Source organism: Vulpes lagopus, chromosome 5 (assembly GCF_018345385.1).
Source record: "Vulpes lagopus strain Blue_001 chromosome 5, ASM1834538v1, whole genome shotgun sequence".
In the NCBI taxonomy this organism is placed as follows: Eukaryota; Metazoa; Chordata; class Mammalia; order Carnivora; family Canidae; genus Vulpes; species Vulpes lagopus.
The window spans coordinates 6009606-6026871 of record NC_054828.1 but is presented as its reverse complement, the minus strand read 5'-3'; the positions used below and the strand labels follow the sequence as shown (position 1 = coordinate 6026871).

Below are 17266 nucleotides of genomic sequence, written 5' to 3'. Positions count from 1 at the left end.
GGGTGTAGATTTCTTTTGGGGGGTAATAAAAAAGTTCTAAAATTGACTGTGGTGATGAGCACTCAGTTCTGTAAATATACTAAAAATCACTGAAAGGTACTCTGGATGAATGAATTGCATGGTATGTGATTGTGTCTCAATAAAGTTGTACAATATTTTTCTTTCTTTTTTAGGGAGAGAGAGAGGGAGCATGTGCAAAGGTACTTTGGATGAATGAATTGCATGGTATGTGAATTGTGTCTCAATAAAGTACAATATTTTTCTTTCTTTTTTAGGGAGAGAGAGAGAGGGAGCATGTGTAAGCAGGACGTGGAAGAGGGAGAGAGAGAGGGAGAGAATCTTAAGCAGGGTCCATGCTCAGCACAGAGCCCAACACAGGGCTCGATGCCACGATCCCGAGATCATGACCTGAACTGAGACCAAGAGTCGGATGCTTAGCCGACTGAGCCACCCAGGAGCCCTAGTTGTTTACAATCTTTAAAAAGTTAATGCTGTCACCGCTCTCATCTGTTGCCCTGGCTGGGTCACTGGGACTCTGCCTGGACACAGGGAAACCACAAGGATGCTCATTCTGAATTGACCTCAAATGCCACCTGCCCAGTGTGTGCTCACAGTGAGCGTGTGGCTCACAAGATCCAGGTGGAACTTTCCTACCAAACCAAAGGACAAAGACCAGTTGATTATTCCCTTTCTCCCTCAAAAACACCTGGAACCTTTTTGTTGGAGGCTGTTTCCCAAGCTCTGACATCAAGCCTGACGACATCAAAGCAACCTGGTCAAGGGAAAGCTGATCTGTGAGAATGTTCTAGATGGAAGGGAGGAGGTGCCCCTGGCTGCCAGCTCAGAGTTGAGACACCCCCCACACACACACACTGCCAATTAATTACAGGCACATTCATTCTTCTATCCTCTTAGCAAAAGGCAGCAGAGAAGCCCCAAACCACCAAACTGCAAGCTCTGGGGGGCTGCTGCCCAGGCCCAACCACCTCTGAACTCAACAGGAGGGCAATCAGAGGCATGCAGCTGCCAGAGAGCCTGAGCTGCCCCGCAGAATGGGTAAGCTGGTACCCCAAGAGCTCCTCTGAAGCCCCCACTGGGTTTTATAAGGGGTAACCAAGCCCAGACAGGGGAACTGAGGTGCTAATCTTATCAGCAAGTCTCGAGCTGACAGTAGCTTGAACCCAAGACCTCAAGGAGGCCCCGTGGGCTCAGGCAGTGGGCAGGCCTGAGTGGGCCGGATGCAGTCAGCCTTCCTTCTTTCTCCCCAAACCCCCAGTGCAGTTTCTGTCCAACATAAACAGCAACGGCCGTGGCAACTCCCCCCAGACACCATCTCAGTTGCAAGTGGCTTACTCCTAACCAGAGCCCAAGCAGGAAGGCTTAACAACTTCCCCTGTCACAGAAAAAGAAACCAATGCTCAGAGAGCTCAGAGCTCCCGCAGCTAGTAGGTGGCAAAGCCAATATTGGAATGCAGGCAGGCTCGTTCCAGGCTCTGCCCTCCTAAGCTTGACACAGTCCCAACCTTGACACAGTCCTCTGGAGAATTTCCCAGTCTCAGTGACCCAAGAAGTCAAGGCCCACAGTCCATGCTGAGCATCAAGCTGCCCCCCTGCCCTCTTTGCTCCTAGACCAACGCTTTCCCCAGGCTGGCTCCTCACCCTCAGCCCAGACCCCAGCCACAAGGAGTACCAAACCGATGGACAACAAGGACCCAGACACAGATCAACTCAGCTCATATAGGAGCACTCCCCTGCCAACACACCAGCCAGGCCCAGGCCTGTCTACAGGGCTGCCAGTGGGAAGAGACAGGTGACCAACAGTCCAACCTGAACCCATCTGCCACCCCCAGAGACTAATCCAGCATTAGGCGCCATCATGGCAAGGAGCATGCTGAAAAAAGCTGTCCACCACGAGGGGCCAAAGGGACCTGGGATCTCCTAGCTCTAGGCGTCAACTTTGCAATCATCCACTAGGGCCCAATGGGTCCTCGGACCTGCCCCAGGTCATGTGGGGCTGGCACCTAGTTCTCCTCGGACCCACGCCTAGCTCTACTCTCCCTGGCACAAGGGGCAGGAGGCCCAGACAGGAGGAAGGTGGCTCCTGGAGCAAGGAGTACATCCTGGAGCTCTGAGAGGGAGGAGGGAGTGATCACTCCCAGAGCTGTTATTAGCCAGGCCAGAGTCCAAGCTGGCCGCCTGGGGTCTTAAAACTCTCTCCTCCCAGGACTGCAGCCCTAGCCCATCTGGAGGACCTCCTCAGAGCCAAGGCCCCGTGACCTTGCCCGCACACACAAGCCCTCTGGCCCTCTTTGTCTCAAGGCCTTGGGGGAAGGCCGCCATCCCTTTCAGTAGCATCCAAAGGCCAACAGGCCTGCAGTTTATTTTCTTAGAAATAATGGTTTTTTCTGGTTAGCATTCCTTAGATGGAAAAACAAATACAGCCACTGTAATAAGAATCGGCCAAGAGGAGGAGAGAGAGCCCAGAGGAAGGGGCAGAGAGGGGCCTGTGCCCCAGGGGAGGGGGTGGGGGGCTGAGGGCGGTGGGGGCAGGGGAGAGACCCTCTAACCGTAGGAGAAATGAGGAATTAAAGATTTTATTTATTTATTCATGAGACACACACACAGAAACAGGCAGAGGGAGAAGCAGGCTCCCTGTGGGGAGCCCAATGCAGGACTCGATCCCAGGACCCTGGGATCATGCCCTGAACCAAAAGCAGATGCTCAACCACTGAACCACCCAGGCATCCCAGAAATGGGGTTTAGAGGAAACAGAAAGTACTACATGCAGGCTCTTGGATACCTTCAGCGCACTTTCCTCCTTGGTGGTTGGCAAGCAGGTGCCATTGCTCTGACTGCCTGGATAAGGAACCAGGCCTCTGGAAGGTTAGGTCACTTACTGGGCTCACGGAGTCAACTGAGCCCCCAGAAGACCTCAGCATTCACACTACAGATGCCTTCATGGGCCATCAGAGCTGGAAGGAAGGTCTGCCTCCCTAACCTAGCCTGGAAAACGCCTCTCTGGGGAGCCTCTCTGGTTTCTTCCCTCCCAAGGCAGAGAGCCATACTCTTTTTTCTTTACCCTTAGTCTGGTTCTGGGTTTCCATCATTGCCCTTCCCACTTGTGTTATGTTCACATCTCTCTCGGTCCGACTCTCCCAATGACCAGTGAGGTTGGGAAAACATGTCTCGGCCTCAGCTCCAAGCCTGGCACAGAGTAGGTGCTCAGCAAACATTCTCAATACCAAACTGAATCTAGCCTAGCAGATGCATTTTACAGATGGGTAAACTAAGGCTCAGGGAGGCGGCCTTGCCTCCAATGCTTAAACGCCAGCATTATGACATTTCCATTTTTCTTTCTAAAAATGGACATGGGCTCTGCAGAGGCCCAAACTCTGCAGCAGAGTGGGGACCAGTTGCAAGCAATGCCATCTAATTGCTAGCTGACAGCAACTTGGAATTTTAAGTCACATCTGACTTCTTCCTGCCTGCTGGTCTGCTGGACTAGAGCGCTTTCATCTTCAGTGGGGCACACGTTAGCATGCATAATTGCATGTTTTAAGACTTGAAGAAGAATTTCCCTCCACCGTCCCCCCGCCTCCAGCCCACCTCCTACTGCCTTTCCTGGCCTCCCAAAAAGCAGAATTTTATCTGGAGTTTCAATAAACCGTGCAATAATGATGAGGAAAATGATTTAATAAGGTCATAGATAGTATTCTCTAAGAAGGCCAATTGGTTTTAAGATTTTTTCTTCTGACGTTAAACTAAACGGATTGCGGGGTGTGTTATTAGGAGTTTTGTTAAAATGCCTAATCGCATGCCCTGTAATCTACCTGACTTCAGTGACTGACAAGTAGACGCTGGGGATATAAAATTCAGGAAGTGGCTATTTACATTCATCACATACATGCTAATTTTGTGATCTCTGATGCCCATAGGTTGTCATTTTTTCCTCTTCTCACACAGAAAAGGGGAAAATAATAATGTATTTGATATTCTGTGGCCAAAACAAAAAAGTTATTTCCCCCAAGAGTTTTAATTATAGCATTCTGGAAAAGGCCCGAGTTGGAACTTGCAAGTGGAATAAACGACTTGAATAAATAGTCTAAAAAATTAAGTACACATAGAAGGGGTGATGTGCACTGCTGGTTCAGACTAAACAGTGATTATCAAGAGGGTCTTAGTTATTTAAACAAGCCATTTGAGGGCGGTTTGCTCCTCGTTTGGGGCCTGGTCCTGATTATAAACGAGAGCTTTTAATTAAGATTAGTAAGACCCAATTCAAGTTATAATTTGGTCCTTTTCCTTAGTAAATGTCTATGAAAACAAAGCAATTAAGGTTAAATGAGTTGAAGCATTTAAAAGGGATGAAATGCCCCCTCCTTGCCCTTGACCTGCCCCCTTAGCAGAAGGAGCATAAACAGGCCCAACTAATTCAGACCAGGAGGCCAGCACAGGGGTCTGGTGAGCTGGGGGATGCATAGGCTTAGCCTAATGAAAAGAGGCAGGGGCAACAGAATGTGCAAAGGTCCTGGGGTAGGAAAGAGCTGGCAAGTTTGAGGAACCCAAAAATGAGTGATGCTACGGTGTGGTCAGGGAGGGAAGGGTTGAGTGAGAATGAGCAGTTCAATATGATTAGCTGAGTGCCTTGGGCTCAGCCCAAGGGATGTCCTTTCTCAGCTATATGGGTGGGTGGTGTGCTTTGATCCTCACATTGACAGGGCCTGGCTCAGATGAGCTTGTGGCGGCAACGGGGGGATGTGAATAAAGGGAAGGGTCTCCGCAACCTTCTCTATGACTCCTAGCTAAGGAGCTCTTCTCACTTTGTTCAGACAGGCTGCTGGGGGTCTAGCCCATGATTGGGACCCCATGGCTGCCTGAGGTTGGATCCAGGCCCTGCTGCTTCTCAGCTGGGTGACCTGGCTTAGCCTGACCTCCCTGGGTCCAGTTGCCCCAACCTTATCCTGCCACTGGTCCACAACAGATGTCCTCAGGTTAGCCTCTTCCCTTGTCAGGCCTCAGCTTCCTCACCTATGAAACCTCCAGAATTCAGAGGCTCTGGGAGGCCTTTCCTGCTATCCCTGGGATTTATAATGGTCACTCACTGTCCACCAACACTAGCTCTGGAGCCAGCCCTTAAATGAAGTCACATGGGTCATTGCAACCAAGTGTCATAGGCGCTCTGAAGGAGGGATGCTCACAGGTGACATGGGCAGCAGGGAAGTCTTCCTGGAGGAGGTGACTGCTGGAACTCATCCATCTACCCTCTCACTCAACAGATGCCTTCCAAGTTCCATGCCAAGCCTGGTACTGGCTTCCAGGGAATAGAGCGGAACAGGTCACAGACGCTGCCCTTGCAGGGCCCACATTCCAGGAGGAGACACAGGGAAACATCAATGCAGGGTAACATGGACCAAAGCGGAGGTGTGTATGGGTCTGGGGGTGGCGGGCAACAGAGAGAACTGGTCATCTGTAAAACATGGAGGCTACCCTGGAGGCCCCCTCAAGCCCCTTCCAACTGTGCACATCAGGAGTGTGCCTAGAGTTTCTTCAGATTCTGTCAAGATGCAAATCATCAAGAAAACACGGATTTATCCTCAGCCTTGCCCAGGGCCTTTCTGAACCATCTGAGGCACCTCAGCCTGGCTATAGCAAGCCCCCTGCGAGCGTTCAGCAGATCAGCCAGGGCTCCAGGGCTGCTCTCCGCATGGCTGCAATGTGGCTGAGCATGTGGAAGCCTGGTCATCGTCACACATGCACTGGCCACATGGCAAGATGGCCCTGAAGGCTGGCAAGAAACTGTCCTTGGAATAGGGGAGGGGGACAGGCTGCCTAAGATGCTAGGTTTGCTAAAGGGGTTTTCATGACCAACAGCAGCCTCAGGGTGAAGCAGTGAAGGGTCTAAGAGCCTCAGTCGGCCCCACACAGGGCTTCCCATAACCTGGGTCCATTGGCCGTGAAGAACTAGTGAGATTGTGGAAGCCACGTTCTCTGAGCACGTGTTGCTGAGAATCCATCCTCTGTGCTTATCGCAGTAAACAGCAAGTCTATCAGGTCTGTAGGATAGGGTGCTCATTTCCCCAAGACTCCCACCCCAGCCCTTGCACAGCCCCATACCAGCTCAGCACCTGTGAAGAAAGGCCCCAGGGAAGGAGACAGGTTTCATCTAAAGTGGAGCTTGCTGTCTGGAGGGGGCTGTGATCAATTACTGGTGTCTGCTCTGGCAAAATGTGGCAGCCTCTTTGCCAGCCCTTCAGTAGGTTCAGTGGAACAAAGGAGAGCCTTCTGTCACTTGTAATTTTTATTGCGCATTCTTAGTAAATGGTCATTTGTGAATGGCACACATGTCCGTACATCTCTATGGGGATATGGACATATGCATATGGCTCATCTAAATAGTCTGTGAGCCAGAATAGCCCATTTCTCATCCACTTAAGATCCTGGCAACTGTTGGAAAAAGACAAAGGTTCACCCTTTTTCATATACTGAACGGCATTATGATCATCAACATTAACATTATCATGAGCATCAAAGCCATCACCATGATGATGATGATTAATCATCACCACCATCATCATTATTACCATTGTCATCACCAATATGGTCATCAGCATCCTCATCCTCATCCTCAACATCACCATCATCAACAGCAACATCCTCGTCCTCATCCTCAATATTACCACCATCACCATCATCACCATCATCACAAGAACAGCAGGTAAAGCTCACACAGTGTGTCCTACATACCGGGCTATGTTCAAATGCTTTATGCACATTACCTCATTTGGTGCTCATACCGTCTCTGTGAAGTAGACATTATTGTTACCTCTACTATATAAGCAAACAAATGGAGTCGAGTCACTTGGCCAGGCTACACAGGCAGGATTCAAACCCAAGACACCTGACTCCAAAGTCCATGCTTTAACCACTGCGCGTAACTGCATATTGACTGTCTATCCCTCTTCTCAGAGAAGAGAACCACAGGTAGCAATAGCCACTTGCAGAATGCAGTGTGAGAAGCAAGGCCCACCAAACCTGGACTCTGGTCCCAACTCAGGCAAGACCCTCACCTCCTCAGGCCTCCATTTTCCCATCTGTAACACCAAGGAAGAGAATGAACATCTGGATGATCTCCAAGCTCCCTCAGGCCACCCCTGCATGTGACCTGCCAGCCCCTCCAGGTTTCAAAGCCCCCAGAAATCTCTGCATGGTCCTCTTGGGGAAGCTGGTGGAGGGTCTGATGGCTCATGGGGGAACACTCCAGCTGGCTCCACCAATTCTGACTGATGACTGTTCTCAGGGGTAAGAAAACCTCAGGGCAAGTGGGACAGTGTCCACTCAGGTCTCCAGAAAACCCGTTGGCACTCACAAAGGGTTTAGGGAGTGAGTGGCCAAATGGTCTCAGTTCTTGACCACTTGTCTCCATACTGTTACTAGGTCAAGTCCATAGGGACCGACTTACCACCCATAGGACCCTGTTCATTAAAAATTTCTACTGATATATCATTTCAGCTCATGCAGGCCAACCCTGATCCAAAGACCTGTGAGGGGAAGGGCAAGGTTGCACCAGCTTTATCACCTCCGAGGCAGGCGGCACTGAACCATTTTCAAAGGTCTTCACCATGGTTCAAGATGTCATTAAGTGAGTCTGTTCACACTGCCTCTCACCACCTGCGGCCACTGTGAGAGGAGGTGAGACCAGATGACGGAGATGGTGACAGTGACAGTAATGGCACTGTCGTCTGTGTCCTAAGTGCATCCTGTACACTGGGTGCCCCTCGCGAGCCAGGCACTGTGACTGGCAGGCCTGCGGCTCGCCACACTGCATTTCTTTCAGTCTTCAGGATGGCTTCTGATGGCGGGCATTTTCAGCCCATATAACTAAAGGGGAAACTGAGACTCAGGGGGGCAAATGAGCACCTAGACTTTCACATCGGAGGTGGGCTGCAACCCAGACTCCCATGTGGCAGCTAGGTCCGTTCTTGCTTTCCTCTCTCATGAGACAGGGTGGCGATGATGCCACGACAAGAGCCAAGTCCTCACCCGGACCCAGCACTCTATGCTTCCCTGCCGCCTGCGCAGCCCCCCTGTGGGCAGCTTCAATCTCTGGGGCTCCTCATCTCATGGGAACTCCAGTCTGGGCAAATGAGAGCCAACTCAGACTAAACATTTTCTGCACACCCACACTCACGCCGGGCTCTGCCCCAGGAGTCGGGCGTATGGGGACAAGCCTGAAAGGCAATCTAGGGGCTCCCAGTGGCCTCGAGTTTGATAGTTTCAGTGTGGTGGACCCCCATGCTGAGTCCATGGCCAACTCTCAATAAATGAGCTCATGGGTCAGCGGGAGAACAAGACGCATAATTATCATCCAAAGTCAGAAGTGCTATGAAGAGGGTGCCTGGGGGGTACGGTTGGTTAGACGTCTCACTCCTGGTTTCTGCTAAGGTTGTGATCTCGGTGTCATGAGATCAAGCCCCATGTTGGGCTCTGCTCAGCAACAAGTCTGCTTGAGATTCTTTTTCTCTCTCTGCCCCTCCCGCTTATGCTCTCCCTCTAAAATAAATAAATAAATCTTAAAAAAAAAAAAAGTGCCCAGGCACTTTGGTGGCTCAGTCGGTTAAGTGTCTGACTCTTGGGCAGCCCAGGTGGCTCAGTGGTTTAGTGCTGTCATGGGCCCAGGGTGTGATCCTGGGTACATAGGATCGAGTCCCACATCGGGCTCCCTGCGTGGAGCCTGCTTCTCCCTCTGCCTGTGTCTGTGCCCCTCTCTCTGTGTCTCTCATAGGTAGATAAATAAAATCTTAAAAAAAAAAAAAGTGTCTGACTCTTGGTTTCAGCTCAGATCTTGATCTCTAAGGGTCCCCATTGAGCTCTGCACTCAGCATAGTCTGCCTGAAATTCTCTCTCCCTCTGCTCCTCCGCGCCCAATAAATAAATAAATCTTTAAAAAAAATAGAAGCCCTGTGATGGAGAAAAATCCAGAAGCTTCTGAGATCAGAGTAGATACTTAATGTGGCTGTGTGTGTGTATGTGTGTGTGTGTAATTGTGTAGAAGTGGAGGTGTCAAGGAAGGCTTCCCAGAGGAGGCAAATCTAAAGCCTTATTAGGAATTAGCCAGGACACAAAGGATGGAAAAGCAGCTCCTGGTAAGCGGAAGACCTGAGCTGGGGCTCAGAAACATGGAACAGCCTGGTGTGTGGATGTGTGGCCAGGACACAAGCATGATCCAGGGTTTTAGGAGGTGAGAGACAGAGGCAAGAGCCAGGCTAGAGAGACAGGGAGGGCCCTGGCAGTTCCAGAGGCACATTTACAAGCCTCCTCTTCTGTCATCCTTAACTGAGCCAGTGAGTCTGACTCCCAACTGGGCTCAAACAGAGTGGGGAGCTAAAGCTGAACTCTGAAGGATTTCAGGGAAACTGGCAGGAGACAAAGTCCCCAGGTCTGGGGACAGCTGGAGGGGAACCTAAGGAGCTGGGCTAGAGGAGGAGCAGATTGGGTCAGTGGTTTAAACAAGCAGAGAAAAAGGGTTGCCCTCGGCCCTCCCTTGCCTGAGCACTGGGCCTGGAGCAGGAGCAGAGGGTCAGAAAGTGGTCACGTAGAGCCTCACATGTGCCACTTGGAACCTCCAGGCCCTGCAAGCAGGGGGCCAGCCCGGGCCACCAGGCTTCTTGCTCATGACCTGCTCTGCCTGTCTCCAGCCTGGCCTCCTTCCAGAGGTCTGTGGGTAGGCACCAGCTCGCCACTCAGGCTTCTGGGCCCTAAGCAAGGCCAGAGATGTGGCCAAACCAGGCATGATCTGGAATATTGCCATTTGCCCGGCACTCAGCCTTAAGTAGACACCCAACAAGTGAGACGGATGAATAATGTCAGCATTCCAAGGAGGCAAGGCTGCATCTCCCACAAAGCTCCAGCTCCTGCAAAGCCTTATACAGAAGGGACGGGCACCCATCTTACTCACATGGGTTGCTTTTTTTTTTTTTTTTTTAAGATTTTATTTATTTATTTGAGAGAGAGAGAGAAAGCACAAGAAGAGTGGGGGTATAGGGAGAAGAAGTAGAAGACTCCCCACTGAGCAAGGAGCCCAGTGTGAGGCTCCATCACAGGACCCTGGGATCCTGACCTGAGCCAAAGGCAGACACTCAAAAGACTGAGCCACCCAGGTGCCCCGTGGGTCACTTTCCTATTACGAATGTCATGCTTTGCAGAAGTAAGCTGGCAGGGCTTGGAGAAAAGAAAATGAGATGCTAGGGAGCCATGGAGTGGGAATCCAGAGACCTGGGGTTTAGTACTCGCCATGCTCTGTGGGACCTGGGGGCTTGTTTCTCTCTGGGCCACAGTTTTCCTCATCTGTAAAGTGGGGATAGACAGGGAAGATTTGGATCAAGGATTCTCATCTGGGTGTACATGTGGGTCATGGAGAGAGCTGTTCCCAGTTCCCTAACGATGGGCTGCCCCAGAACCACACAGAATGGCTACACAGACCCTCCCTGACAGATGCTCCCATGAGTTCCAACCGGTTTGGAGAGTCCTGGCTCCAAAGTCAGCCAAGGCTGCTTGTCTGTCTCTGACATTCAGCATGCAGGGGAGGCAGTTTCCAGTGCCAGGCAATCAAACTGATACCCCAGGTGCAGGAAAGAAAGGCTGGACAGATAGATGGACACAGCACAGATCTATGTCTTTGCCCAAGGTCTCATACCTGAGCCAGCCCACAAATGCTGTGGCTGGCTACTAAGCAGGTCCCTTGGGAAAGCTACAGGCCGCATGGGGTGGTTTTGCTGGTTATGAAGTGAGGAACCTGGTGGGGGGTTATCCCAGGCCTTTACCCCACACATACTCAGTCAGGGACAGAAGGACGAACATATCATTCAGTACCTCATCTTATTTAAAGCAGAAGTTTCAAGTCCAGGGTGAGTTAAATACCCCAGGACTCCAAACTCCTCCCTCCAGAGAAGCAGCTCAAGTTCCCAAGAAGCCTATGGCTTCCCTCCCAAGGCCAAGTGAGGCCTGTGCTGCTGGCACCCGGGGGGTGGGGGTGCTGGAGACTCAGCCCCTGCTGGCACACCACCGGGCGGGTATCAGCCACACATGGTGGCCGTGGCAGCCACAGGGTCTGGCCAGGAGGGTTGGGCTGGGCTTACCTTCACACTGCCTGCCTTCCCCTTTATAGCCCGGCTTGCAGAGGCATTTGTAGGACTTGGGTGTGTTCTGGCAGATGGCATCAATGTGGCAGTCATCTGTGCCCTCCGAGCACTCATCCACGTCGACTGGCCCTGGGGGGGTGGGGGAACAACTGGTGAGTTGTGGCCTGGGTGGCAGGTAGTGATGGCTGGGGACAGGGAGCTCCTTCTGCCCCCCCCCCCCCCGCAACCTTCCATTGATTGCTGGGGTAATCAATAGTAATAGCCAGCATACAACAATCTGGCATGACGAGTGGTGACTGGCAGCATTTGGGGGGCAGCTACTCTGTGCCAGATGCAATGCTACCTAAATGCTGGCTCCCATTTATTTTCATGACAGTCCCATTAAGTCAATCTATTACTCCTGCTGGAAAGATGACAAAACCAAGGCTTAGGAGCACTGCCAGGAAAGCCTCTCTGTATGTTTTGCTCTCCTCACAAGCACCACTCCATCCCTTCTCCACTCTCCTTATTCTAGAATTCAGAGCCAGAAGAGCTTTGGAGGAATTTAAAGCTATCCCCTTCGGGTTATGGGGCCGGGGCGGGGGGAGGAGGGAACCAAGCCTAGAATGGAGCGGTGAGTAGAGGCCAAGCCAGGAGGCCCAGGGAGGAGGGGTGATCTGACCCCACTCAGCCCCAAGGCTGTGGAAATAGAGGATTCTTCACCTAGCTTCCACACCCTAGAGTGCATCAGCCAACAGGGGAACCACACCCTCAGTGGGGCAGACCTGGCTCACCCATGGTTCTGACCTCCTCATCTTCTCTCCTCTCCACCTCGGAAAACTAGGACCTGGTTCTGAGATCCCAACTTCCAAATTCAATTTCAGTCTATGTTTTGAAGGCTCCTGGCACTCCCCACCTCCCACCCCAACATACACATATACATCTTCGGGCTGGAATAGCTGTTGGCCAAAGTAATGCACAATAGGTTCTGTGTATTTGGCTCTACACCCATCTCATTCTCTCTCTCTCTCTCTCTCATACATAGCACAGAGCTCAAACAGGAAAAAGGAACCTCAGGACACAGGATAGCACAGCCAGAAGAACCTTAGTTATAATATGGGTTACAGATGAGAAAATTGAGGCCCAGAGAGGTCTGTTGTAGATCAGTAGTAGTTCATTAGGGGCAGAGACTGGAGCTCAGATCCAGAGCTTTCTATGTGCCATGTTACTTCCAGTTGGCCATGAATAAGATCCAGATGGATGACAGACAGATAGAAGGACCCAGCAAGGCAGCACCAGGAACCCATTTTTTTTTTTTTTTTTTTTTTTTTTAGTATATGTGCTGCCGGAGCGAGCACACACCAGGAACCCTCAGCAGCCACCCCAAGGGCAATAACCCAGGGGCAGGCCTGAGGAAATCCAGGAGTGACCTTCTCTCTTCATGGCTCCAGCCTTACTCTAGACTATCTGGTTCTCCAGACTGTCTGTTCTGAATTACTCCCCTGGCTGGCACCGGGGTTCTAAATCTGTGAGGGCCTCTTTAAGGGAACAAGGCTCCCCTCTAAGTCCCTAATACTCCAGCCCCTCAAAGGAAGAGAGGTATCAACAGGAAGCACAACAGCAACACGTCCCCACAGATGCACGCATGCACACACATGCACACACAGCAGGTGGTGTCACTCTTCAGGGTGGTTGTATCTGCTCAGGTCAGCAGCCCATCCTCTACAGCTGCCTAAAGGAACAGGAGCAAGGGGGCCAGAGCCAGCCCTCAAATGGCCAGGGGTCAGCAGGAACATCAGGCCAGCAGAACATCCCCTTCTGGGGACTTGACAACAACTGGACCCCCCCCCCCCCGCAGGGGTAGCAAAACCTTGAGGGCAGGAAGCTAGAGGCCAGGGAGGGCCAATCTGCGTCCTCCAGTGGGGAGGCCCGGGGGCCACTTCTGAGATAGGACCAGCAGGGGGAATGCACTACGAATGCACATCCCAAGGGTCAGTGCACAGAAATGAGGGGAGGGATATTGCCTGGGGTCCTGGAGCCCCTTTTGCACCATATCCCTAATCGCTGACCTAGGCAGGTATCCTCGTGGGGAGGGAAATGGATGAATGTTAGCCAAGGGGCTGGTGTGTGAGGGGGTGTGGGACACCTCCCAGCACATCTTCTAAACATGTCTTTACATCTTTACTTGAGGGCTGGGGAGAGGGAGGGGAGCCACAGGCCATTTGTGCCCATGGCTGGCCTTGCTCTCTGCCCAGGGCTGGGGACCCCCTACAGAGGGCAGCCCAGCCCTCCAGTCATGTCCCTGGGGCTTGCTTTGACTTTGGTTTGTTTCACAGCACAAGGCTTTCAGGGGGTGGGACACAGAGACGACACAGAGGAGGGATAGAGAAGTGGAGAGAGGCATATACAGAAACAGCCAAACAGGGGTGAGGGATCCTAAGGTCCAAGAGAAACACCTACAGATGTGGTGGGGGCTGTGGGCTACAGGACCCAGCTTCCTCGGCCTCCAACTGCCGAAGAACAGTTTAAATGGCCTGGCATTCTCATTCAGGGTGTGACTCCCAGGAATAGATTCCTGTGCCACCAAACACAGACTTCAGGGAGCCCAGCATGGAAGCTGGGGCGGGCGGGGTGGGGGGGGTGTCCAGAGAAAGCCAAGGAGAGCAGAGCAGAAGCAGGCAGGTCACCCCCCCACACACACATACCCTCTTAGGGGAGAGAGGGAGGAAGCTCCTCAAAGCTGTGGGACTGTGCTTTCAGCCTTGTGAGAGCACCCCTTCCAGACAGCCAGAGAGTGGGAGGGGAAGGAGTAGGTGCTGGGGAGCTCCCTGTGAAATCCTGGGGCCCCTGGCTGCTCTGCTAGCCTCTGCTGTCTGCCCCAACCCATGGCTGAATGCTCTGGATCCCAAATCCCTGATCCTCCTTCAGCGCCTTCTGCCCCCCCTCTCCTGGGCCTCCTGCCCTGTGTCCCAAGTCTGGTCTCCCCTCACTCTGGTTCCCAGCCATCTCCTTCCCTCTGTGTCAAGTCTTTCTGTCCCCCTTCCTCAATTCCTGTCTGACGCGTCTGGTGTCTGCCCTTCGCTTGCCAGCCATGTCCCCCTTCTGTCTTTCCCCTCTGTCTGTCTTGCTTCCCCCCCCCCCCCCCCAGTCCTCTGGTCTCTTTCTCTGCCGTCCCTCGCCTCCATCTCTCCTCTCTCTTCCTTCCCATCCCTTAGCACGTCCCTCACATCTCCCTTTATCTTCTTCTCCTCCCAGCGGCCCATTTGCCTCCTTCGGTCCCTTGGGGTTCCTCCTTCCCTCCGGTCTCCTGGTCTCCTCCCTACTCTCGCGTCTGTCTTTCTCTGGGATTCTTTCTGTGTCCTTTTGTGTGTTCCCTCCGTGCCTCCTTCTGTCCGTCCGTCCCTCCATCCACCACCCCCTTCATCCCCTTTCCCTCTAGGTCAGGCCTTCGCCCCCTCCCCCGCTCACCTCCCCCCGGTCTCCCTCCGGGCCTCCTTCGGCCCGCGCGCCCCTCTCCCCTGGGGGAGCGCCCGTCGGGCTCCGGGGTCCCCACTCCCGCCCGCCCGCGGTCCGAGCGCCGGGGCTCCCCTCCGCCGGCCGTCGCGCTCCCTTTCTTCCTCCCGCCTCGCCCTCCCTCCCCCCGGGGCCCCAGCCCGTCCCGCCCCCGCGGCGGCCCCGCGGGGAGCCCGGAGCCCCCGGCCGCCAGGCTTCGGGGAGGGGGCGCCCGGCGCGGCCGCAGAAGTTACTTTGCAAAGAGGCGGGGCGGGCGCGGGGCGGGCGCGGGGCTGCGCGGGCTGCAGCCCCCTCGACGGCGCGGGCCGGGCCCCCCACCCCGGAGCCCGCCGCCCGCCGCCCGCCGCCCGCCGCCCCCGGGCTTACCTGGGAGCCCGCTGCCCCCCGCCAGCCGCCCGCGCGCGCCCAGGGCGAGCAGCACGCACAAGTGCCAGCGCACGGCCGCCGCGCCCATGCTCGCTGCGAGCCTCGCCGGGCCGGCCGGGCTGCGGGCGTGCGGGGCGCGGGGACCCCTCCGACCCGCCGCTCGCCGAGCGCTCCTGGCTGCTGGCTCCTCGGCCACCGCTCGGGCTCCCAGCCTCCGAGCCGGCGCGGCTGACGAGCTGACAGCCGCGCTCTCATTGGCCCGCGCCTGCCGGGGGCGGGGCTCCGCGCGCCGCCGGCCAATGGGCGCCGGCCCCCCCGCGGGGGCGGGGCGGGCGTCGGGGGCGCCCCCTCCCCTCGGGGCGGGCGGCAGGTTGCGGGGTGGGGGCCGGGGCGCCTGCTGCGGCCGCGGGGTGCACGGTCTCCGCTCGGCTGGGGCTCGCTCCGAGGCTGCTCCCTCCCTCGACCCCCGCGCCCACCCCTGTGCCCCCGTCGTCGAGGGCGACCGCCCCTGGGGGGGCAGCGCTCCCACCGCCCCCGCCCCGGCTCGCACGCTCCGGGGAGAGTGGGGAGCCTGCCCACCCGCCCTGGGAGGTCGAGACAGGCCCGGAGACATCCACTTGGAGCCAAAGAAATGGAACCGCTCAAAGCAGAAGTGTGCCCTCATGCAGCCGGTAAATGCTGGTTGAGGCCCTACTGTGTGCCCAGCGGGGCGATGCAGCGGTGGACGGGCCAGAAAAGAAGAGATCATGAGGATGGATTAAAAACAGAAGTTCAGGGGGTCCCTGGGTGGCTCAGTGGTTTAGCGCCTGCCTTTGGCTTAGGGCGTGACCCCGGAGTCCCAGGATTGAGACCCGCATCGGGCTCGCAGCACGGAGCCTGCTTCTCCCTCTGCACGTGTCTCTGCCTCTCTCTGTATGTCTCTCATTAATAAATAAATAAAATCTTTAATTAAAAAAAGAAAACAGAAATTCAAAACGAATGAACTTTTTTTTACCACTCCCCAAAAGACAATGGCTCTTAAGTGTGCTTGTCAGAGGACAGCCCCAGGATCGGCATCTATCTGGAAAGCTCCCTGAGGGACGATGCCACTTCGCAGTCAGTCCTGGCCAGGGCAGCCCATCTGCCGGCTGACCTCTTAGCCAGCCAAGTTCGATGCCCTGAGTATTCAGGGCGGGGGGCTCCGCAGGACAGCGCCAGGTAGGCAGGTGATGGGCTGGGAGCCGGAGGAGCATCACAGTCCTTCCACCCCAGCGCTGCTCTGGCCTGGCCTGGGATCTACACCTGACACCAGTCGGCCTTTGGGCCTGGACCCAGACCCCTGCCCGGGAGGCACAGCTGGAAATAAATGGCCCCTCTCAGCCCCAGGCAGGACGCTTTAAGGGAAGAAAGTTCAGCAAACCCCAAGGCCCATCTCCTTGACAACCACCAATAAGAGCTCCTTTTTTCTTCTGCTCTCCAGGCCCGACTCAAAGACAAGACTTTCCTCTTTTTGTCCCTTCTGCCCGCCTGGGTCTGCGCCTAGCTTTCCTTTCCACCCCAGCTCCCTTCCCTGCCCCCAACACACACACACACACACACACACACACACACACACACACTCCCCTCCCAACACACCCTGTCAGGCACACAGACACATGCTCTCACACACCCCCCAACACACCCTCAGGCATACAGACACATGCTCTCACACACACACCCCCAACACACACCCTCAGGCATACAGACACATGCTCACACATACACACACACAGTCATACACATCCTCACAGATGCACATTCCTGCACACACACTCACATGGCCTTCTGTAGATAATCACTGCAGTTCTGGAAAGTTAAATCTGTGTCCAGCCACCCATACTCCCAGTCTGACTTCACATCACAAGTAACTCGTGGCACTGGCCTGGTGGCTGAGGCAGAGGGTCCCCAACGTGGGGTACCAGCTATGGCTGTCCAGGAAGAAGAGGCAAAGGAGGTACTACTCTCGGATTTCTCTAAGCCTTAGCCTCATCACTCCAGACATTTCCTTCTAGCTGGTAGCTTAATTTGGGAGACCCTCCCCCTTATCTTATAGGCTTTATTTTGTCCTCCTCCCAATTGTGTGGTTTTGGGTTTCGGGGGGAGAAACCTCACTTAGAAACACACATTATCCTGCCCATCAGTAGCAAGGGCAAGCAATGTGAGTTTGAGGGTGAGATCCTTTTGGAGGGCTCCACCTGACCAGAAACAATGTTTTTTTAAGTGCCTGTGCATCGGGGGCACCTCACACCTGG

General features: G+C 54.3%; 1 protein-coding gene across 2 annotated transcripts in view; it reads right to left on the bottom strand.

The window, feature by feature from the left end:
* Positions 1 to 15181, bottom strand: part of SCUBE1 (signal peptide, CUB domain and EGF like domain containing 1) — a 141048-nt gene extending 125867 nt beyond the window's left edge. For both annotated transcript variants that reach the window (XM_041757484.1, XM_041757485.1), the window contains exons 1-2: positions 14997 to 15181; positions 11136 to 11267 (exon numbers count right to left, since the gene is read on the bottom strand). In XM_041757484.1, coding sequence (XP_041613418.1) covers positions 11136 to 11267; positions 14997 to 15084 — 220 coding nt within the window. In that variant the 5' untranslated portion in view covers positions 15085 to 15181. The remainder of the gene's footprint in view (positions 1 to 11135; positions 11268 to 14996) is intronic.
* Between the last annotated feature and the right edge of the window lie 2085 nt (positions 15182 to 17266).